General features: G+C 47.8%; 2 protein-coding genes across 2 annotated transcripts in view; one reads left to right on the top strand and one right to left on the bottom strand.

The window, feature by feature from the left end:
* INPPL1 (inositol polyphosphate phosphatase like 1) overlaps positions 1-10,647 on the top strand; it is a 35,817-nt gene extending 25,170 nt beyond the window's left edge. The window contains exons 21-29 of the mRNA XM_051987439.1: positions 2,793-2,906; positions 3,021-3,109; positions 5,662-5,749; positions 6,026-6,181; positions 6,365-6,443; positions 6,520-6,663; positions 8,121-8,778; positions 9,457-9,590; positions 9,695-10,647. Coding sequence (XP_051843399.1) covers positions 2,793-2,906; positions 3,021-3,109; positions 5,662-5,749; positions 6,026-6,181; positions 6,365-6,443; positions 6,520-6,663; positions 8,121-8,778; positions 9,457-9,590; positions 9,695-9,785 — 1,553 coding nt within the window. The 3' untranslated portion in view covers positions 9,786-10,647. The remainder of the gene's footprint in view (positions 1-2,792; positions 2,907-3,020; positions 3,110-5,661; positions 5,750-6,025; positions 6,182-6,364; positions 6,444-6,519; positions 6,664-8,120; positions 8,779-9,456; positions 9,591-9,694) is intronic.
* Positions 10,648-10,733: 86 nt separating this feature from the next.
* On the bottom strand, positions 10,734-20,268 carry PHOX2A (paired like homeobox 2A). Its single transcript, XM_051987440.1, has 3 exons — positions 19,869-20,268; positions 14,814-15,001; positions 10,734-13,417 (listed from the first exon to the last, which is right to left on the bottom strand). The coding sequence occupies exons 1-3, from the start codon at positions 20,092-20,094 to the stop codon at positions 12,947-12,949; spliced, it is 885 nt and encodes a 294-aa protein (XP_051843400.1). The 5' UTR covers positions 20,095-20,268; the 3' UTR covers positions 10,734-12,946.
* Positions 20,269-22,190: the final 1,922 nt, after the last annotated feature.

Here is a 22,190-nt window from a genome sequence, read left to right as displayed (position 1 = left end):
ATTTTGAATTCTAACATTTGAGTAAGCATTTATCTTCTCAGTTTTCTCCTCTACCAGACCCCAGGTTCTAGTGGCTCTAGCTTCATTCCTTTAAGAAATAGTTTACCTCAGGGTTGTTGTGAGGCTTAAATAAAATAATGTCTGTAAAATAGTGGGCCAGTTTTAATTTTATATATATATATGTGTGTGTGTGTGTGTGAGTGTGTGTGTGTGTGTGTGTGTGTGTGTGTGTGTGTGTGTCTATTTATTATATGATAGAATAATTTTGGCTTTTCCTTTCCTTGGTCCCATGTTCTTGATTCTCTTCCCCAAAGTCTATATTTTAGGTTTTCCTTTGTCCCCACTTCCAGAGTCTAGATTTTACTTGGGACTTTTAAAGTCTAGATTTTACTTGGGACCTTTAAAGCCTAGTTTATATATTTTTGGGAGCTCAAGTTCTATGTTCTTTCCCTGTGGGAATTTAGGTTTTAGACTGTCCCCTATCACTGACTCTTAAGTTCTTAATGTTCCCCCAATGGAGTTTTTGCTATTGTCCTGGTTCTGGTTTGAAACTCTGTGTCTGCCCTTCCCCCTATCTTATCTCATCCCATCTGTGTTTTCTTGTAAAGAAATGACTTTCTTCAAATTCAAAGGATGCAAGAATTGGAGAGAAACTCCGAGATTTGATTCCCTAGGTGTGTGAGTCTGAGCAAGTCTTTTTCATCAGTCAGAAACATTAATTAAGCACATATTATGTGCCAGGCATTGTGCTAAGCACTGGAAATAACAACAAAAAAAAGATTAAGGATAATACCTATTCTCAGGGAGCACACCCACTAATTAAGGGGGAGAAAAGGCAAACAACTAAAAGCTCTAAACAGGATAAATAGGAAATAACAGAGGGAGGAACTAGAACTTTTGGGGATAGGGAAAGTGTTCCTATAGAAGGTGGGATTTTAGCAGGGACATACAGGAGGCAGAGATGGCATTAATGGAATGGAAGTGAAAATGCATGGAGACCAGAAATAATCTTGTGGGAAGCACATTGTCACTGATCACAGATTCCTGGATGGGAGTAAAGTATAAGATGTCTGGAAAGGTAAAAGAAGGAGCCAGGCTATGATGGGATGTAAAAGCCAGAAGATTTTATATTTGATCCTGGAGCTGATAAGAAGCCACTGGAGTTGAAGAGGGAGGTGACATGGGCAAACCTGCACTTTAGAAAGATCAATTTGATAGCTTAATGGAGCATGGACTTTTCTTCTGAGTCACTGTTTCCTCATGTGCAAAAGGGGGGATAATGGGTGTTTAAGGTAATTACAGAGCAAGTGGTTAGAATCTTGAAGTAGGGAAGACCTTACTGGCTTCAAATCCAACCTCAGATAGTAAATGTGTGATCTTGGCAGGTCACTTAACAACTATCTGTCTTGGTTTTCTCAACTGTTAAATAGGAATCATACAAGGTTGTTGGGTGAGGTCAAATGATATATTATTAAAGTGCTTAATTAACACGATACCCCTAGCACATTTTTATTGTTATTCAGTCATTTTCAGTCACATCTGACTCTTCATGACCCCATTTGGGTTTTTTTTGGTGAAGATATGAAAAGGTTTGCCATTTCCTTCTCCAGCTTATTTTATAGTTGAGGGAACTGAGGCAAACAGGATGAAGTGGCTTACCCAGGGTCACATACTCTTGCAAATGTTTGAGGCTGGATTTGAACTCAGTCTTTCTAATTCTATCTCCAGTGCTTTATCCACTGCACCAACCTTGCTGCCCACCTGGCACATAGTGGGTGCTATATTTTTAGATATAAGAATTAATTATTATATGGTATAATATAATTTATTAAATATTAATTATGATTATTATTTTGGAAACTTTTTTTTGCTGAGGCAATTAGGGTTAAGTGACTTGCCCAGGGTCACACAGCTGGGAAGTATTAAGTGTCTGAGCCAGATTTGAACTCAGGTCCTCCTGACTTCAGGGCTGGTGCTCTATCTACTGCACCACCTAGCTGTCCTCATTTTGGGAAATTTTTGAAGGATGTTGTGAGGGAAGCACTATTAGAAACAAGCTGCTCTTTTTTTATTATTAATATCTGTGTCATCATTGGCAAATACTATAGCTTCTCTGAGGGAAATGAATTCTGGCTTTTCACCCACCAAAGGATAACTGGACAAATGTCCACCTCTGGGATAAGTTGGGATCAGTAAAGACCAAGTTTTTATAGACTGGGTCAGACTGGGGATGGTTCTGGAGAGATTAAATAAAAACCTCTATGAGAAGAGGGATCATCTGTCATGACTTCCAAGGACTGATGATGGAACAAGAGGTAGTGAGCCACAAGGGTGTTTGAACAAGGCACATCCATTCAGATATGATACCAGCTTGTTGTGTATAACTATTTCCTTGTTACAAAGGAGAGCTCTGTGAGGTTGGGGGGATGGGGAAATAAAAGCAGTGGTCAAAAAAAAAAAAAAAAAAAAAGGATAAAAATTTTTTTGAAAAGGAAGAATAATTAGAGATTTGTTCAACATGGCTCCAGAGAGAACTAAGAACACTGAGTGGATGATTTGGGCCCATTGTAATGAGAAAGTTCCTAGCAGAGCTAAGAGTGAGATTGGGGTACCTCTGGAGGTAGTGAGCTCCTCATCACCGGAGGTCATCCAGAGAAGGTGACCGTTTGCCCAGGAGGCTTTGGAGACGAGTTTAGTTCAGGCCACAGTTGGATAAGATTCCTTCTGAGGACTGTTCCAGCTCTGAGATGAGCTCTTATCTCTTCCCACCTGCCCCTTTCCTTCTGATTTAGGGCTCTCCAAGCCGTCAGATCAGGCTTACATCGAATTTGAGAGCGTGGAAGCCATAGTCAAAACTGCCAGCCGAACCAAGTTCTTCATTGAATTTTACTCTACTTGCCTAGAAGGTGAGAGCTGGGAGAAGAAGTTTGATGGGAAGGAGCAATACCATGGTCTGCTCGGGGGGCATTTGGGCAGGAGACTTTGGGGCACTTACTGAAAGACTCTTCTCCCTTCTCCAGAATACAAAAAGAGTTTTGAGAATGATGCACAGAGCAGTGACAATATCAACTTCCTCAAAGTTCAGTGGTCCTCAAGTCAGCTACCTAAGGTGAGGCTCCTGGGTGGGAGGCTAGGGAGGAAGGAGGGATTGGGAGCCAAGGTAGGAGAAGGAAATGAGTCCGAGTCTATGTATTGACAGCTAGCATTTATATGGTGCTTGAAGATTTCCAAAGCACATGACAAATATGCTCCCATTATATCCTCACAACAACAGTGAGAGGTATGCTATTATTAATCCCCTTTTTACACATAAGGAAGCTGAGGCAGACTTGCCCAAAACACATAGTTAGTAAATGCCTGTAGCTATATTTGAGCTCAGGTTTTTTTTTTACTTTATTGTGTCACCTGGGCTGTGTGTATGAATCTGTATTTGTTTGGAGGAGGTTGTATGACTGAGGTTAGGGTATGAGAATAAGAAAAATAGTGGGGAAAAAGGTACCATAGTATTGAAGATGGGTAAATATTGCCTTAATTCTTCAAAAAGAGAGGGAGAAAGTATTTTTATTTTTTAAAATTATATGCTGATGGACTTAATTTTGATTTCCTGTCAAAGTTCTAGAGCTAGGAAGTCTAGATAAGAGAGGGAGAGTGCTCAGAACACAGGAGTGACATTTACTAGCTATGTAGATCATTTAACTTTTCAGTGCCTCAGTTTTCCCATCTATAAAATGAGGGAGTTGGACTCGATGGTCTGCAAGGTCTCTCCCTTCCAGTTGTAAATCTGTGATCCTGTAACAGTTTTATTCTACTGTGGCCCAATAATTAATAAATTTAAAGTGCCTACTAGTGCTAGGTACTATGCTAAGTGCTGAGGTTACAGAAAGAGGCAAAATGAGTAAATTGAGCAGAAACAAGAAAATATATATAATAAGATTATGTGATGATCAACTGTGATAGACTTAGCTCTTCTCTGCTATTCAGTGATCCAAGGTAATTTTAATAAACTCTGGATTGAAAAATGCTATTCCAGAGAGAATTATGGGGACTGAATTCAGATTAAAGCATACTGTTTTCACCCTTTTTATCTCTTTTTTCCTTTTTCATGGTTTTCCCCTTTTGTTTTGATTTTTCTTCCCCAACATGACTTATATGGAAATACGTTAAAAATGATTGTACATGTGTAATCTGTATCGGATTTCTTACTAGCGTTGGGAAGCTATTTTTTGTAAATGAGGGAGAAAAAAATTGGAACTCAAAATCTTACAAAAATAAATATTGAAAACCATCTTTATATGTAATTGAAAAAATAATGTGCTATTAAAATAAAAGTTAAAAAATAAAAGAGGCAAAAAGATCTCACCCTCAGGGAACTCAAAGTGTAATGGGGGAGGGGGGAGTGGAATAAGCAGCAACAAATATGTACAAGCATTCTGTATATAGGAGACATTGGAAATAATTAAAAAAGGGAAAGCACTAGGATTAAGAGAGGTTGAGAAAGGCTTCCTGAACAAGACAGGATTTTTGTTGGGACTAAAGGAGGTCAGGAAAGAGGGAGAGTATGCCCAGAGCAAAGAGATGAATTGTCTTGTGAGAGGAACAACTAGGAGACCAGTGTTACTGGATCAAAGCGTACATGGTGGGGAGGGGACTAAAGTATAAGAAAACTAAAAAAATAGAAGGGGGCCAAATTATGAAGGGCATTGGTTGCCAAAGATAGAATTTTGTATTTGATCTTGGTGATAGAAAGCTTTTGGAGTTTTTTGAGTAACGGTGTAACATGGTCAGACCTGTATTTGAAGAAATTTACTTTAGTGGCTGGAAATGGAAAATAGATTGGAATGGGGACAGATTTGAGGCAGGCAGACTCACACAAGCTCTTGTTGTTGTTGAAATGTGCCCAGTCAGATCAATATGATGCATTGTGTGCCATTCTGGGGGACATGGTTTTAGGGAGGATGTTGGCAGACAGGGGAGTGGTCAAAATAAGGTAATCAGGATAGTGAGGGCATTTTACCATGCAAGGATTAATGGGAGGAAATGAGAATGTTTGGGTTGGAGAGGCTGAGACTTGGAGAGAACTTTTTATAACATATTTAGGTACTTGAAGGGTGGGGATACGGAACAGGGATTCACTTTGTTCTGCTTGGTCCTTCTGCACTGGGTATTTATAAAGACTTTGGGGAGAACGAAGATAGGGAATTGAGATATTTAATGGTTGTGATTATGTTTTAATGAGAGACTAGGAAGGTTTGTTTGGGAGAGTGTATCGGTGTCATTATAGGAGTCTGTGGGACCCTAGGTTTGGTTGAAGTTGGGTAAATGGTACATTGAATTTCCATTCAGCAAGATCTGAATTCAAATGTGGCAACATCTGCCTCAGTTTTCTCAACTCTAAAAACTATTAACTACTTTCCAGGGTTCTTGTGAGGGTCAAGTGAAATAATATTTTTAATACCCTTTGTACAGAGTTGGCACCTAGTAGGCACTTAATAAGTGTTTCCTTTTCTTTCCCTTTTGGACAAATGAGCATCTCTGTGGGTCCCACTGCAAGTAAAAGAGTGTGTTCAGTAGTTACTCGCCGAGAGCAGTTTGTGTGTTTGGGGCTGTGTGTGAGGAGCACAGTTCATAATGTGTCTGTCTCTCCTGCCTCCTCTCCCCCAGTTGAAGCCCATCCTGTCAGAGATTGAATACTTGCAGGACCAGCACCTTTTGCTGACGGTTAAGTCCATGGATGGATATGAGTCCTATGGTGAGGGCCAGGGGCAGAGTGTAGCATGTGGGGAGCAGAGAGGAGGGGGATTTCTAAGGAAATTGAACAAAGCTGACAGAAGGAATGGAGAGTAGTCTCTGGAAGATGGGGGCGGGGGCAGTTGAGTTCTCTGGGCAAAAATTCCTGGGCTGCCTGGGTCTTGGCAGGGGGAAAGGAGGATGTAGTTTCTAGGATAGGTCTTGGATTGGAGGGGAGGTGAGTAGGGGAGGTTGGGAAAAGGTTAGAGAATCTATAAATTCTTTGTCCCACTCTTAGGTGAATGTGTGATTGCACTCAAGTCTATGATTGGTAGCACAACTCAACAGTTCTTGACTTTCCTATCCCACCGAGGTGAAGAAACGGGGAACATCAGAGGCTCCATGAAGGTGCGGGTGCCAGCTGAACGGCTAGGCACCCGAGAGCGGCTCTACGGTGGGGGCACTACCAGGGATGGGGCCGGGAGGCTCTGGCCACAGACAGCCCTTAGTTCTGGGAGGTGGAGGAACCCAGGGACTCAGGAATCTGAGCAGACTCTCAGTGGCAGCCAGGCTCTGTTGGGCTCCAGGTCTGGGGGGGTGGGAGCCGTGCTCTTGAGCTCCTTCTGTTGTCCCCTAGAGTGGATCAGTGTTGATAAGGATGAAGCAGGAGCAAAGGGGAAGCCACCATCTGTGTCCCGAGGCAGCCAGGACTACAGGTAAGGGATGGGGCAGGAGACTTGAAAGATGGAGAGGGGTCCTCCTCTCATCCCTCACCTTCTCCCTACCTTCTAGGTCTTGGAGCCGAAAACCTGGCCCTGCTGAGGCCTCCTGCCCGCTGTCCAAGCTATTTGATGAGCCTGAGAAGCCGCCTCCAACAGGAAGGCCTCCAGCCCCACCTCGTGCAGCACCTCGTGAGGATCCTCCCCCTGCTCCCAGGTGAGAACCCCTCCAGGTGAGGATTCCCCCATGCTTCCAGTTAAGCACCCTGTAGATGAGGATTGCCTCCCTGGATCCCAGAAAAGGATCCTCCTTCCCAGGTAAGGATTCCCATTCCATCCTAAGTGAGAAGTGTCCATTATTGGATTTGGAATCAAAATCCTGTGACTGGACTCCTAACTTTGCTTTTATTCACTAAACCTCTAAATTTCCTCCTCTGTAAAATGAAAGGATTGGATTAAATGCTGTTCAAGTTGCCTCCCATTTTTGTTGTGCCATCCATCTCTTTCAGCTATTCTTTTCTTCCTCTCACTTATGTCCCCAGTTTTCTTTGTAGTTTGGGGTTTGTGGATAACCCTCCAAAGGCTAATGTTTCTTCTTAAATTTTATGCCTTTGTTTTTCCTATATTTTTTTATCAGGTGGATAGTGGTGCCTTGACTATGAATAGGTCTTTGTGGTTTAAAGAACCAGGATTCTCCTAGTTGTGGTTAAGGAGACAGTGGAGACAGTGTTGTATAGTGGACTGAACACCCGAATTCTAGTCAGGAGAACCAAATTCAAACTTTAGCTCTGATGTTGACTAGCTATGTGACCTTGGACCCTTTTGCTGCAATTAAATGAAATAGTACTTTACTACTGTTTACTTCACAGTGGTACTTAATGAAGCTTAAGATGCTATGTAAATGTATTTGTGACTCAGTTTTGCCTTTAAAATAAAAATAGAATTCTACCTCAGAATAGCTCAATGTAAATATTGTTTGTTAGTGCTAATTAAATTGAAATAGCATGCACAGTTTACCAATATAAATCTGGTTTTTTCTGTATGTACAAGCTCTGTATTTACATAAGCTTCCAAGTACAATTTGAGACTTCTCGCTACTCTTAATTGTTCTTAAATCACTTCTTAATCTAATCCTAGTTCTTTTCCTAACTTGAGTAGAAATAACTCATTGGAAATCTTTTTTGGAGTCAGATGCCTTCTTGGAAAGGCAACAAAAGTCTTCAGGCTGCTTTCCTCAGCAGTCTCTTACTTACCATAATTAAAGGGCTCATATTTCCATTCCCTTTGGCTCCTACTGTCCCCTACGTGTATTTGGCTCAGGTTTCACTTGGAGTTAAAGGCCTCTCCCCATGCAACTTCCTCTACAGCTGTGGGTTGTCTTAGAATAGAATCCTATTTGGAACAGACTTCAGAGACCATTCGGCATAACTCTCTTATTTTACCCGGGAGGAAAGAGAAGAGAAGGGATTTCCCCAATTCAATTCATTAAACATCTATTAAGCACCTACTGTGTGCCAGACACTGTACTAAGCACTAAACCAAGTCACACTGAATCAGTGTTGATTGGAAGTAGAATTCCGGGGCTAATAACTTTCAAGTCAGCACTTTTCCCCCCTCCATCATGCGTTGCTTTTATCTACCTTCACTCTTCTGAGCCATCCCTTCCATTCCCAGGTCAAAACCAGAAGGGGCTCCGGAACCAGAGGGGATGACAGCACCCCCCATGAAGAATAGTTTCAATAACCCAGCCTACTATGTCCTGGAAGGGGTCCCACACCAGCTGTTGCCCCTGGACCCTCCCGCCCCTACCCCTCCCTCCAAGGCCCCCACTCCTTCGGCTACAAAGAACAAGGTGGCCATCACAGTGCCCCCCCTGCAACCAGGCCGGCGACGGCCCCCTCGAGTAGGAGAGGGGAGCTCATCAGATGAAGAGGGCGGTACCTTGCCCCCACCTGACTTCCCTCCACCGCCACTGCCCGACTCAGCTAGCCTGGATCTGCCTGTGGTGGGCCTTGGGGGCCGGAGTCGGGGAGGGGCTGAAATGCGGGGGCCACTGAATCCCAAGGCCCACCCCCGACCCCCACTGCCTCCCAGCTCCTCACCAGCCAGTGCCTTTCTTGGGGAGGTTAGCGGGGATGACCGGTCCTGCTCCGTGCTGCAGATGGCCAAGACTCTGAGTGAGGCTGATTATGCTGCTGGACCAGCCAGAGGGAGCCTGATCGGAGGTCCCCTAGACCTGCCTCCCCGGGGTCTTCCCCCAGACTACGGCCGTCCCCTCGGCTTCCCCCCACCTCGAATCCGCGAGAGCATCCAGGAAGACCTGGCTGAGGAGGTTTGTGTGCGTGTGTGATTACGGGGCTAAAATGGGGGGCTCACGTGTGTGCATCCGTGTCTACATCGGCTCTGGGGCTTCCTGGCAGTCCCTGCTGTTTGTGGCATACGTCTCTACTACCCAACTAGCATCTCCTCCCGGGCTTCTGGGGTCCCAGAAACCTCCGACTCCCTGCTGCCCACAAGATAGATTTCTTGCATTCAAGGCCCTCCACAGACTGCTCCGGTCTTATTTCCCATCCTTCTGTTAAATGGAATCCCACTCCTGATTTCATCCTTTAAATCCCCTCTCTGTGCGTTTGTCCAGACGGGCCGCTCCCGGAAGCGCCTTCTCTCATCTGAAGCTAATCCGTTATTTTCGGCTCCGGGGCCACTTCTTCCTTGCAGCTTTTTCTGATACCCAGGCCAGGAGGAATTCTTTCCCACCCCCCTGTTGATTTCTCAGACTCCCTTGAATTATAGTTGTTTATGAATATGTTCTACTTCCCTGTAATCTATTCCTTGGGCAAGGACTGTCTTTTTTTTTTTCATTTTTTGGTTCCCTCAAAATAATCCCGGGAGGGGGTGGGGCGGGGGCGGGGCGGACACGGAGCAGGTGCTTGCCCCCGTCCGAGCGGGGATGGGAGTGCGGGGGATGGGGGCGGTCAGGGCCCTGATTGCCTTCGGCGTGCGCCCACAGGCTCCGTGCCCACAGGCTGGGCGGGCAGGCAGCCTGGCAGAGGGGAGCATGGGGGCCTGGCTCCGGGCCCTCGGCATGGAGTGCTACGAGGAGGGGCTGGTACACAACGGATGGGACGACCTGGAGTTCCTCAGGTGAGCAGGGGCCTGGAGGCCGGGAGGAGCCCACGGTAAGGGGGCGGGCTTGGGTGGGGCGCTGTTACTGAGGCAACCCAATGACGGACTCCCGGTTCCCGCAGCGACATCACTGAGGAAGACTTGGAGGAGGCCGGCGTCCAGGACCCAGCTCACAAGCGCCTCCTGCTGGATTCGCTGCAGCACAGCAAGTGACCTTCCAAGATTGATTCTGCCCCAGTGGCAAGGGCTTGGGGCTAGGAAGGTCTCCGCCCAGACTGTGAGGACCCCAGCCACTAGTGTGCTTCCTCCTGACCCCTTCCCCCCGCCCCAGTTTTGGAGGGATTTTCCCTCCAAATCCCCATCATGAAGGAACTTGCCCATTCTGCCTTACCCAGCGCTGAAGCTGGTTGCCATAGTTACTGGTGTCTCCCTCCGCCTATTTATTGGGGAGACTCCAGCCTCGGGGGAGAGGTCCCCGCCGCTCTTCTTACCCAGTGGAGTACTTTTTGCTCCATCCTTGTTGGCCAATCAGTGTCTCTCTACTTCTGTGTTGGTTCACTCCCCTCCCCTTCAGGGCTCGAGATTGGTTGCCTAATTTAAAAGGCTCTCCTGCTTACTCCAGGGATGCCATTGGTCCAAGGTTTTGCCCCCCGTTGAGGCTGCTGGAGGGGGACCGATTTCTGCTCAGACCCTCACGTTTTCCAGCGGAGAAAGGGCGCCAGTACAAGGGGGTCCTTGTTACATTTCACACTTTTTCCCCTCCTCATGTCGGGGATCCCCTGAGCCACAGGGAGCACTCAGTCGGGTCCCCACCCAGGCTGGCATCCTATCCGGAAATGAAGGAGCAATCCCCTTCCTCCAGTTTGGCTGGGCTGGGGTCCCCACTGCCATGGGGGAGGGGGAGGGAGGCCTCTGTGTTAATTTAATCGTTTATGGGACATGGGGAGGGAGAGGGAGGAGGGAGGGAAGGGGGTGTGTGTGGACACTTTTAATGTTATTTTATGAGGGAGCGGAGTTAGGGCATGTTTTGAGTCCCAGCCCTAACTCCCTCAGCAATAAAGGACCTGTTTGCTTATCTACTGCCTCTGTGATGCCCATCAAAACCAGGAAAATGTGGAGCCTCAGTTTCCCCTTCTGTAAAAATGAAATGGTTTCTAAACTTCCAGCAAGCTCTAAAATTCTCTGTTCTAGGCATAAGAAGCTGAATAGGGATGGGGACATGTTGAAGTGAGGGCCCGAAGAGTGAGGGCAAAGAGTCTCCGAGGACAGGCAGCTGGAGAACTCAGGAAAGGGGAGGACAGAATGCTCTCATAGAAGCCCGTCTCTGGGAGGGTGAAGGAGGGGTGAACCCGACCTCAAGGCCTCACCATACCATCTCATCCATCTTCTCCACCTTTTGATGACCAGGGTTTGTCTAGCTTCTACTCCAAGACCCAGAATGAGAGGGGCCCCATTGATTCCCCAGACCACAGCTCCAAGTTTGGGGTTTTTTCCCCTTGTGTCAGAAATTTTGCCTTTCCCCATCCTAATCTCTGCTCCGTTTGACAGCTATCATGTGGTCCCTCTTCTTCATTCCAAATGGTCCCGGTTTCATCTTTGTGTATTTTAGTCTCCAAATTCTTACCCCATCCTGGCTACCCTCATCTAGTTTGTCCTAAATTTGGGAGGCCAGAACTACATGCAGTATTTCATCTATGATCTGATTATCAGAAGGCCTGGGAGAACTGCTTGCCTGCTTCTGGATGCTGTGTCTCTCAATGCAGCTTTGTTTTGCTGTCAATCTGATATGAATTGTGGGGTAATCATTAAAAGCAGGACCCCTGACTCAGCCTGGATCTAACTCTGGGACAAAGACAGTTTGGGCCTATCGTAAAATCCTTCAGGCTGGGATTTGGAGGTCTATCCCTATGGCAAGACTGTATTTCTAAGCCTGGAAAGGCCAATGATCTGCCCAAATAGACCTTTTAATAAGGGACCAGCTGATTGGTGAGGAGAGGAGGCTTCTGATATACCCCCCTCCTCCCACACACACAGGTGATACAGGCTGCCTCCTAGCTCCCTTATGGGTAGCTTACCCTTGCTCCTATAGCTCTCCTTCCAGTTCTCTGAGGGCCACTTGAAATGGCTTCAATAAATTAATTTTATTTGGATTGAGCAGAATTTGATCTCAATAAATTACAGATAAGTTTTAGAAAGAAAAACAAAAGTTGGAAGAAAATAAAGAGGAAATAATTTTGCCCTTCCCTGGTCTTTAGGAATCCTGGTCTGGGGCAACAGTCACCCCTCCTCCCCACCCTTGGCCTGACCCATGAATAGTCCTGGGAAGTAAGAGCAAAAAATCCAGACTGTTGTGCTCCTTACAAGCTGTGTGACCATGGGCAACCCGCTTTCCCTCTCTGAGCCTCAGTTTCCTTCTCTGTAAAATGAACAAGTTTATACTACATGATCTTTAAAGTCCCTTTTAGCTTTAGGTCCAGTTGTCTAAAAGAGAGTCAAGACCTGAAATGGGCAGCAGCCCTTTCTACAGCTGGGTAGTCTTGGCCCTAGTGGTGGAAGAGCCACTGAATCCATCTTGCCAGCTCCAGAGCCCAGGAAGGAGACTAGCTGTGGTTGATGGCTCCCTCCCACAGTGCCTCCTCAAATGTCATGCCTCAGGCTGGTTTAAGGAGCTTCCCAAGAGACTTGTGGAGGGGATGGTTGAAGGGGAATGGGGAGGGGACACAGAACATTTAGAAGGAGTCCCCAGAAGTGGGCAGTCTCTTGTTTCTCCAGGAAAGGGCATGTCCAGACATAATGGGTCCTTAGGCTAGGGATTCGAAGGAAAGTGGTATCTCTGGCTGTCACTGATAGACGAGGTCCTGATGGTGGGCCTCGGTCATCCAGAGAGAAACCTCTTTGGCCACAATATTGCCCAGAGTGGGAGGGGGCGCTTTGGAGAGGGGTAGCCTCCAGCCACGGAGCATCTCGGCTTGGGACGTGGTCCTGGGAGAAAGGGGGCATTTCTGGGGATTGGCACATTGAGAGAAGGGTCATCTCTGGCTATGGCAAGATCATCCTCACAAGGTTGGGATTGGGGGGGGGGTCCTCAGAGAAAAGGAGACATCTGTCAGGGCAGAGTAGGGGGAGTGGGCTAGCTCTCACTCCAGAAGTTCAGGGAGGAAATGCCAGGGGGGCTAGAGATGGGGTCTCTGGCAGTGACAGGGCTCAAGAGAAGGAAGGAACATCTTGGTGGAGTGAAGAGCAATGTCTCTGGCCATGGCAGGATCCCCAGGAGGGAAGGCAGTGGCTGCCTGCCCCTGTCTGAGAGGGAGAGGAAACAGGAGCGTCTCAGCTGTGCAGCTCCCAGGATTGGGGGCAGGGGGCGAGGGGAACAGTTAGAAGAGGTTGGCTTTGAGGGCAGCAGTGGCTGAGGCCGAGGTCGGGGCTTTCCGGTGGAAGGAGGAGAGGACGCCCGAGAAGGGACCAGGCCCTGGCTCTGCAGGCTGCCACGCCTTGAGCAACTCAGCGGGGCTGGGTGCCCCAGGGCCGCCGCCTCCGCCCCCTGGCCCACCAGCCCACAGAGGGCCTTTAAGAGGGGCAGGGGCCGGGGCTGGGGGCAGGCCGGGGCTGGGGCTGAGGCTGAGGCTGAGGCTGGGGCTGGGGCTGGCTAGGCCACCGGGGCCAGGCAGGGAGGCCGTGCTGTCTGGTGTTGGGCTGCAGTTGGATTCCTTGGACTCATCATCCTCGGAGGAAGATCGGGTCTCCCCCTTCTTGGTGCCCGGAGGGCCTGCCCCTCCCCCAGCACCCTTGGCACTGGCTGCCCGCTCCTGCTTCCGAAATTTAGCCCTTCGATTCTGGAACCAGACCTGGAGAGGAGAGAAGACATGAAGGAAAGACGGACTAAAGACGAATTTCCATTTGGCCAGGGGGGCTGCTAGTCAGGGGTCTAAAGATCCTTTTTCACTGCAGAGATTTTGGGGTAGGAATGAGGAGGAGTCTGGTTTTGCTGAACCAGAAGATGGATGGGATGAAGCTTTTGGGCCATTGCAGCTCTATCTTTCTCTCTTCATCTTGTCTGTCTCTCACTCCTGTCTCCTTCCTTCTAGTCTCCTAGCAAAGCTAGCCTGGGGTGCTATTAGCTCTTGGGGAAGGCATAAACATTTATTAAACACCTACTATGTGCCACTTTGTTGAAGGCTTTACAAATAATATTTCATTTGTAAATATAAGTAGTAGCTAGACAAAGTATTTAGCCATATAGTCAAGATGGAATTGGGTTTCAGCCAAAATAATCTCTGTCCCTAAATGCGGAGTCTCTAAAGAAGAAACAGAGTTGTGGAGGAGCTTCTCTAGATTTCTTACATCTTTTCTCTGATCTCCAGAGCTGTCTCACTTTCCCCATTCCCTTTGGTCCCTTCCTTGTTCTAGTCCTTAGCCTTTCATTCCCTTTTTCTATGTCTCCTTCCCACTGAAGTATCAGTAAACACTGAATTTGGAAATACATAATACATACGTATATGTATGTATATAAACTATACTCTCCCTCATACTTGTTTTCTTTCCTCCTATTTTTCTTTGTCTCATCCTATTTCTCTTTGCGATTGAGACTGCTTCACCTTTCCCCCCCCTCTGTTTTCCTCCATCCTCTCTCTCCATCTTCTCCCCTAATGTCTCCATTCTTTCTCCATCTCTATCACCCATTGTACTAGCTCCATCCCTCTGCATCTCTCTTCATCATTTTCTTCCGTTCTCTTTCCCCATCTTCCATTTGGGTTTCTCTGCCCCTCTCCCTTTCCTCCATCTCTCCTTTCTCTCGCTCCTCTCTGTCTCCCTCCCTGTTGTCCCACTTCCCTTCCCATCCTCTGCCAACCTTCCTAGCTCTTTCCCCCACCTTCTCAAAACTCTTTTGACCTTCTTCACTCTCCTTCCCCTGTATCTTTCCCATTTCCTTGTTGGAGCCCTTCAACTCAGCGCGCCCCGCCACCCACCCCCGGCCCGGTTCAGGCACAGCAAAGTGCCTCCCGGTTCCAGGGTGCTCGCCCCTGACCGTTGTCTAATCTGTATTCAGATAAGTTCGCATTCTGGCCCCGTGCTAGCCCGGGAGGGGCAGGAAGGGAGTAGGTATTGATGGGGAGTCACTCACTTTAGGAGGATGCTACGGTGACCGGGGCCCCTGCCGGTCTCCTAATCCCGGCCCCCGCTCCCGGCCCGGGCTCGGTGCCCTCCCCTCCTCCGCCCATTTGGCCGGTCGGTTTCCCTCACCTGCACTCGAGCCTCAGTGAGGTCGATCTTGAGTGCCAGCTCCTCCCGGGTATAGATATCGGGATAGTGGGTCTCTGCAAACACTCGCTCCAGTTCCTTGAGCTGGGAGCTTGTGAAAGTCGTGCGGATCCGACGCTGCTTGCGCTTCTCGCTTAGCCCCGACGGGTCCGAGAAAAACTTGTATGGCACTGAAGGAGATACGGGGAGGCAGAGACACAGACAGATGAGAGATACGGAAAAAAAGAGGAGACTCGGAGGCCCGGGAGACATGCGGATTGGGAGAGAGATGGGATGGAGGAGAGATTCAGAGACGGGGAACGCCAGAGAAAAACGGAGACAGGAGAGACGCAAAAATGAGATCAAGGAAAAAGGCAGGAGAGAGATGGGGAAAGGGGAGGGAAACAAATAGAACAAATGGAAACTGAAAAATAGAGATAGAGAAATTGGGAGAAAAGCCATATGGAAAAGATGAGAAGAGAGAAGGGACAACATAGAGAGGTGATATAGGAAGAAATCCGCACAGAGAGAAGAGACTAGGAGACTTAGGGAAAGATGTGACTCACGGTGAAAAAGAAGGGAGGGACGAGAATGAGAGACGGACATGAGATGGAACATGGAGAGAGGTGAAGGGAAAGATACAAAGGGAATCAGAAAGAAGAGACAGAAAAATAGAGATGGAGAAGGGGAGAAAAGATATGGAGAAGATGAGAAGAGAGGAAGGGAGAGATAGAAAAGGGAGGAAAAGAAATGGAAGGAAAGGGAAGAAGCAAAGTGGTGGAGTAAGAAGAGAGGTGCAACAAGAGGGAGATAGGAAGGATGGAAAGAGACATTTATAGACAGAGGAGATATGGAGAGATGGAGCAAAAGAGACAAATGATGTGAGATAGTGATGAGGAGAGAATGGGGAAAGATAAAGAGGGGAGCCATGGAAAAACAGAAAAGACAGATGGAGAAGGAGAAAAGAAATTTGGGAAATAGGGAAGAAAAAAAAACAAAGATGGGGATATATGGAGAAAATACAAGGAGGAAATAGATAGTTACAAAAATACACAAAGTACAGCAAATGAGGGAAAGCAGAGACAGAGTTGGAAACAAGAGAGTTGAGATGAAACACAAAGATGAAGGATATTCATCCAGTGATGGAAAGAGGAAAGAGAAAGAGAAGAGAGAGACAAGACAAGACAGAGAAAGAGACATTTATGAGGAGAGAGAAAAGAAATAGAAGGGTGGGGAAAGGGGACACAAGCATAGACAGAAGAAAAAGGCACAGAAAGGAAAGAGAGGAGAGATATAAACATGAAGAGAGATAGAGATGTAAAAGACAAAAAGGAAGAAATAAAAGACATGACGAAATGTAGATGGAAAGGAAAGAGACCCGGAGATATGGAGAGCAGGGAAAGAAGAGAGACACAGATGGGAGAAAAGAGAAATGGCAAGTAAGAAAGATATGGAGAAATGTGGAGATAAAATGACAGAGAAGAAGAAAAACAGGTTTAAGAAATTTGGAGATTAGGAAGAGACACAGAGAAATAAAGAGAAGAAGAAGACACAGAGAGATGGAACCAGGAGACAAAAACATGAAGAAAAGGAAAAAGAGTAAATAGGAAGATGAAAGAAATCAGGAGAAAGAGAAAATTGAACAGAAAGAGATATACAATAAATAGGGACAGAGATGAAGTGATGTGGAGACAGAGGAGAGAAACAAGATTATATGAGGCCAGAGGAGAGAGATGGAGATATGGGGATTGAGGCAAGAGATAGATATGAAAAGACAGAAAATATATAGAAAAGAGAGAAAAATGGACAGATGGGACTAAAAAAGAGAGGGGAGAAAAAGGAAGAAGGGAGAGGAGTGACATGAAACAAAGAGTCCCAAAAAGGTAGAGGAAGACGAGAGACAAGATTAGTGATGAGGAGGTGACAGGCAAGGAGAGAGAATAAGGGAAGTTGGAAAGAGAAAGGAACAGGAGACAGAAGGAAAATGATTGAGAGGAAAAAGGTGCAAAGAGAAATGCATATGGGAGAGAGAAGAGAGCAGAGAACAAAAATACTTGGAGTTCATGAAAGAGAAGAAATATGGAGAAATAAGAAGAGACAATGAAGAGAGACAGGAAAATGGGAGAGACATTGAAAATATCTGGGAAGAAGAGAGACAGAGATATGGAGACAGATGAGTAAAGAAAAATGGAAAAATAACGAGAGAAACAGATGATGGCAAGAAATTGGCAAAAAAAAAGAGTACAAAAAGATATGGAGAGATGAAGGAGGAGGGGAAAGATAAGAAATAGAGGGGAAAAAGATGATAGGCATGAGAGAGTTTGAGAGATAGAAAAAAGAAAATCTGGGAGAGGGAAAGGTGAGGAGAAAGTGAGGGAGTGGGGGGGGACTGGGGGACAGGGACATGGGACAAGCTAAATTCCTGGGTTTTCAATGCTCCAGGTCTCTCCTGTATGCATCTCTTCCTTTCTCTTGAACTTTCTTTTCTTTTTTCCCTCCTATTTCTTTTCTTCCCATCCTTTTTTCCCTCTTCTCTCTCTTTTCAAGTTTCCTTATTTTTTTTATCTCTCATTCTATTTCTTTTCTGCCTTTCTCCAGTCACAGGCATGGGACATGTTGTGTGTGTGTGTGTGTGTGTGTGTGTGTGTGTATGTGTGTGTAGCACTGGCAGAAGTTGCTCCCCCTCAGAACTAGGGTTCAAGGTGCAGGTTAGGATTTTCCCTCTACCTTTCTCTCTTTCTCACAGTTCCTTCATCCCAGGACTTTTTCCCATTCCCCTCCCTTAACCTCCCAGTTGGGATCTCTCCCTCAGATCTGGCCTGTGTCTTCATCATGCTGTTGGAGCCCTGCTGCTTCCCCTCATCCCAGCAGCTCACACTGCCCTGCTCCCCATCTCTCCTCTCCAGATCACTTTGCAGCCTCAGGCCACCATGGTCTTTCTTGGACTGATTCCAATGGCAACAAAAGCCTGGAACTGAGGCAGGAGATGAGCTCTCTAGCTTTTGCTTCTAACTTACTGTATGACTTTAGGCAAATCACTTCCCTTCTTTAGGCCTTAGTTTTTGCCCCCTGAAAAAAAAGGAGGGGATTAAATTGAATGTTTTCTGACATTTTGTTTCTAACATAAGATTTGATTACTTACATCTCAATTGTCCTTTCCCAACTAGTCCCTGCTTTTTCCCAATAAGGTTTCTTTCCCCCATCTTTCCCTCTGACATCCTGTCACCCCCTTAGTTCTTCTGATTCATTTCTGTCTCAGTGGCCTTCTTTCCTGTCCTAAATCCCTATCCTTGTCACCTCTTGTCCTTCTCCCCCATGACTTCATTTTCCTCCCCACCCCATCCTCTGCTGATTCTCATTCTTCTACCTGTTTTCTCTGGTCCCCACCATCTAATCCCCTATATTCTCATTCCTTTGACCCTATATCTCCAGCCCTGTTGTCTTCTGTCCTCTTATTTTCCAGTCTCCCTCCTTTCATCCCTCTTTTCCTTCTTGTTCCCAGAATCTTCACTCCATCCTATTTCGACTGTAGCTTTCTCCAAACTCTCCATGCATCTCAGCTGTCCTCTCCAAACTATTCCCTGCTTTTCTCCAATAAAGTTGCATTTCCCCACCTTCTCCCCCAACATCCTGGCACCCCCTCAGTTTTTCTGACCCATTCTTGTCTCAGTGGCCTTCTCACCTGCCCTTCAATTCTTCTTTACCTTTTCATCCCTAATTTTCCTTTTTCCAAGTATCAGATTTACCCTCAATTTCTTTAATTATGTCTTCAGAACCTTTCTAACTCCAATGCACCCCATATCATTTGGTCTTCCCATCCCTGTATCACTGAGCCAGCCTCCTGTCTCATTGAGCCAGCCTCCTGTCTCCAAACAGTTTTAGGATTTAAACTCTGGTGTCCAGTCCAACCTTACACAAGTATGTTCCCCTTGGCCAGATATCATTTCTCCTATTCCAACAGCATCTCCAGATTCCTCTCCCTATTTCCTATTTCCCCCTCCTCACTTTCATGGTCCCCATATTTCTTTCTTTATCCCCAGTCTCTTTACCTACCTCCATTTTTCCTCTCTTGTCCCGTCTTCATATCCTCTTGACTTTTCCCTGATCTTTACCTGTGTGCCTATCTCTCTCCTGGTACCCCCATTTTCTCCAGCACTATCCTGATTTTCTTTCCTCAATTCCCATATCGTTATTTATCTCTAGCTGCCTCCAGATCCCCATATTTGTCCTCAGTGCTCTACACTCCACTCTTCCTGGTCTCCACACCACTCCTTTCCCTAATCCCCCTCTCCTAATATTATCACCTCTGGACATCCTCAAATTTTGTGGTTCCCCAAATCTCCCTGTTCCCATATTGCCAGCTTCCCTCCTAGTGCCCTTATTCCACCTCCCGATCTTTTTCTATCTATTGATCTTCTGGAATCAAAGTCCCCTGCATAGTATATGATCTCCCGTGCACATATCGAATTTATCCTCATCCTTACATCCTCATGCAATCCAGCCACCTGATCTAGTTGGTACCCACATCTTCTCCCATGTTCTCCCATGTTCTTCTATCCTTGTCTCCCCTCACTGGTCCTCATCTTCCCTTCTCTTCACCCTAGCTTCCCATTCTTCCATCCACATCCCTGCTCAGTTTGCTCTAGTCTCCATATCTTTTGGAGAGATAGCCTCCTTATCTTTCCTCCCCCCCCAAATATCTACCTCCCTTCTCCCTGATATTGAGATTTCTCCCTCTCCCTGGTTACCAAGTCTCCATTTTCTGTTCTCACTTCTTCTCCTCCACCTCCTCTGGTCATTTTCAGGTTTGTTTACCTCTCTTTCTGTCCCGTTCCCATCTCCTTTCGCTGACCACTTGGTATCCAAGATCTCTTTCTGGTCCTTAGGTCTCCATCTGGGTAATTCAGGAATCTCCTGTCCCCATCACCGCTCCCTGGTCCCCGTCTCTGCCCCCAGTGTCCTCCCAGACCACTCCGAGGGTCTTGGCCATGTCCCGGCGCAGGGTCATTGGCCTTAGCAATGTTCCCTTCCCATCCCGGCCCCAGGGCAGCTGCTCACCTGTGGAGTAAGGTGCGGGCTGGTGATCCCGCAGGGCTCCCAGGCCGCAGGGAGGGGAGGCAAGGCCAGGGCAGGCGGGCCCCGCTGCGGCTGCTGCGCTGAAGGCAGGCCGCCCCAGGGGGCTGTACTGGAAGGCGCCCGCCTGGCCGCAAGGGCTGAAGTCGCCGTAGGCGGACTCCATGGCGGCCACACAGGAGTCGTAGGAGTTGAGGTAGGAGTAATCCATGGGCGGGCAGCGCGGGCAGGAGGGCTGCCTGGAAGAGGGGACGCGGGTCAGGAGGGATGGAGGGGAAGTCGGGCAGAGGGACTTGTGGTGAGAGGGACACCGGCCGGCAGGCAGAGGGGCAGAGGGAGGAGTCGGAGACCTGGGCTGCCCAGTCCCGTCCCGTCCCGTCTAGCCCAGTCCCACCCGCCCAGTCTTGGCCCCACTGTCCCGCCAGAGCGCAGCGGCCGCACCTTATAACGGGATGGACGGGGCGGGGGCAGGGGCGGGACGGAGGCAGGGGGAGGGACCAGGAGCCGCCCCCAGACCCCCGCCTTTCAGTCCCCCTCCCGGGTCGGGGGCGGGGCCGCCTCTCTTCCCTTCCCCCGCTGCCTCTCGTCCTACTGCGGGGTCTGCATCTGTGCGTACCTCTTGGGAGATCCCAAGGCCCCCAGCCTTTCTCCCTTTTCCCTGCCTCAGTCCCCGCCTCGGTACCCACTGCCGTCGGGGCCGCTTGGTGGCCAGAGCCTTCCCCGCGTCCCCGCGTTCTCAGGGAGACAGTACCAGATTAGCGCAGCGTTGGCTGGAAAGGGACCGGCAAGAGCGGGGACCGGGGTGGGAAGGTGTATGCCTGGAGGGGGCGTCGTGGCTTGAGACAGACTACAAACCCCTTTCCCGGCCTCTTTTTTTCGGGTTATCTTTCCCCCAAACCCATCCTCACATACAGCAGCGGGAAGATAAAGACTGTGGGCAGCTGAGCAACCGGCTTCCACAGAAGGGGGAGTGAGGGGAAACCTTTTTAAATATTTGGGGATGAGAGAAGAAAGCTTGGGAGAGGAGAGGCGTGCGTGTAGATGGAGAGTGAGGGGGAGAGTATGGAAAGGGGGGCTTTCTGGGCCGCTCAGTCCGGGTTGTGAAGAAGTTAATTCGATTCCAGGTCCTGATAACCGAGTTACTGCATCTGCTGCCCCGCCCCCAACCTCCTCCCCCACCAAGTCTAGGTCTGAGTCAGGGATGAGTGACAGAGACAAAGGGAGAGTGACCCAGAGACAAGAGACAAAGGGATACCAGAGACAGAGAGACAGAGCAGGAAAGAAAGGGGAGGGGGAGGGGGAGGGAGAGAGAGAGAGAGAGAGAGAGAGAGAGAGAGAGAGAGAGAGAGAGAGAGAGACAGAGAGAGAGAGACAGAGAGAGAGAAAGAGAAAGAGAGAGACAGAGAGAGAGGATATGAGGACACAAACATACAGAAGAGCACACCAAGTGACACAGGCACAGAGATATTGACAGAGATCAAGAGAGACAAAGAGAGGGAAGGATAGGCTGGGACAGATGAGAGACTTGTTAGAGAAATGCATAGAACACTGGTTGTCTTAGATAGAATTAAGAAAAAGATGCGGAAACAGATCAAGATGGAAATCCCGAGACACTGAGAAGCCCAGACAGAAGCAGAGACATCGGATCCAGAAACACGTGTAAACATGTGTGTTTACAGAGATAGAGGTTAGAGCCAGTTGAAGGGAGACAGACCCAGGCAGGAAGAACAGGAGACATGTCTCTCTGTGAGATCTGCTCTCTGGAAAGAACAGCAGAAAGAATCCAGAAAACTGGCAAAGAGAGAAATAATGAACAAGGAAAGAAGATAAGTTTTGAGGACCAGAGGTTTCTCTCTGTCCCACAAAGGGGTACCTGAGGAGAGATCCCCAAATCCTAAATCTGACTCCAGCTCAGCTCAGCCTGCCATGTGTGCCTTCCCAGGAATCCCAAAGTCATGCCATGAGCCTGTCAGGCAGCCCTCCCCAGTCCCAATACAAGGAATATCTTTTATAAGCAAACCATATCGAAGCATTTGCCTTCACTCGTCACATATATGAGACTTTCCTTACAGAATGACAAGTGCTAAGAAAGAGAAAAAATCCTGGGATATAGACCATAGCCTGTCAGAGCTGGAATCGACTTTAGAAAGCAAAGAATCCAACCCCTATTGAGTCCTTTTTAAAATCAGAAAACTGAGGTTTAGAGCAGAACAAGGACTTGTCTGGGAACACAAGTGAGATGAACTGATTGAAGATCCTGGGGAGGAGCAGACTAGGGCTGGGGGATGGGGCAGGATGCCACCAACA

The sequence above is a fragment of the Antechinus flavipes genome, chromosome 3, assembly GCF_016432865.1.
Source record: "Antechinus flavipes isolate AdamAnt ecotype Samford, QLD, Australia chromosome 3, AdamAnt_v2, whole genome shotgun sequence".
NCBI classification, from domain to species: Eukaryota; Metazoa; Chordata; class Mammalia; order Dasyuromorphia; family Dasyuridae; genus Antechinus; species Antechinus flavipes.
Note: the sequence above shows the minus strand (reverse complement) of the source record. Positions and strands in the feature narration are given on the sequence as shown.

Bases quoted from the DNA above. Each gene is read 5' to 3' on its own strand.
- PHOX2A (XM_051987440.1), bottom strand. From the start codon at position 20,094: ATGGATTACTCCTACCTCAACTCCTACGACTCCTGTGTGGCCGCCATG. The intron at 15,002-19,868 runs GTGAGCAGCTGC...TATCTCCTTCAG, and splicing joins GCCCGCACCTTACTCCACAG to TGCCATACAAGTTTTTCTCG. The intron at 13,418-14,813 runs GTGAGGGAAACC...TCTCCTCTCCAG, and splicing joins TCACTGAGGCTCGAGTGCAG to GTCTGGTTCCAGAATCGAAG.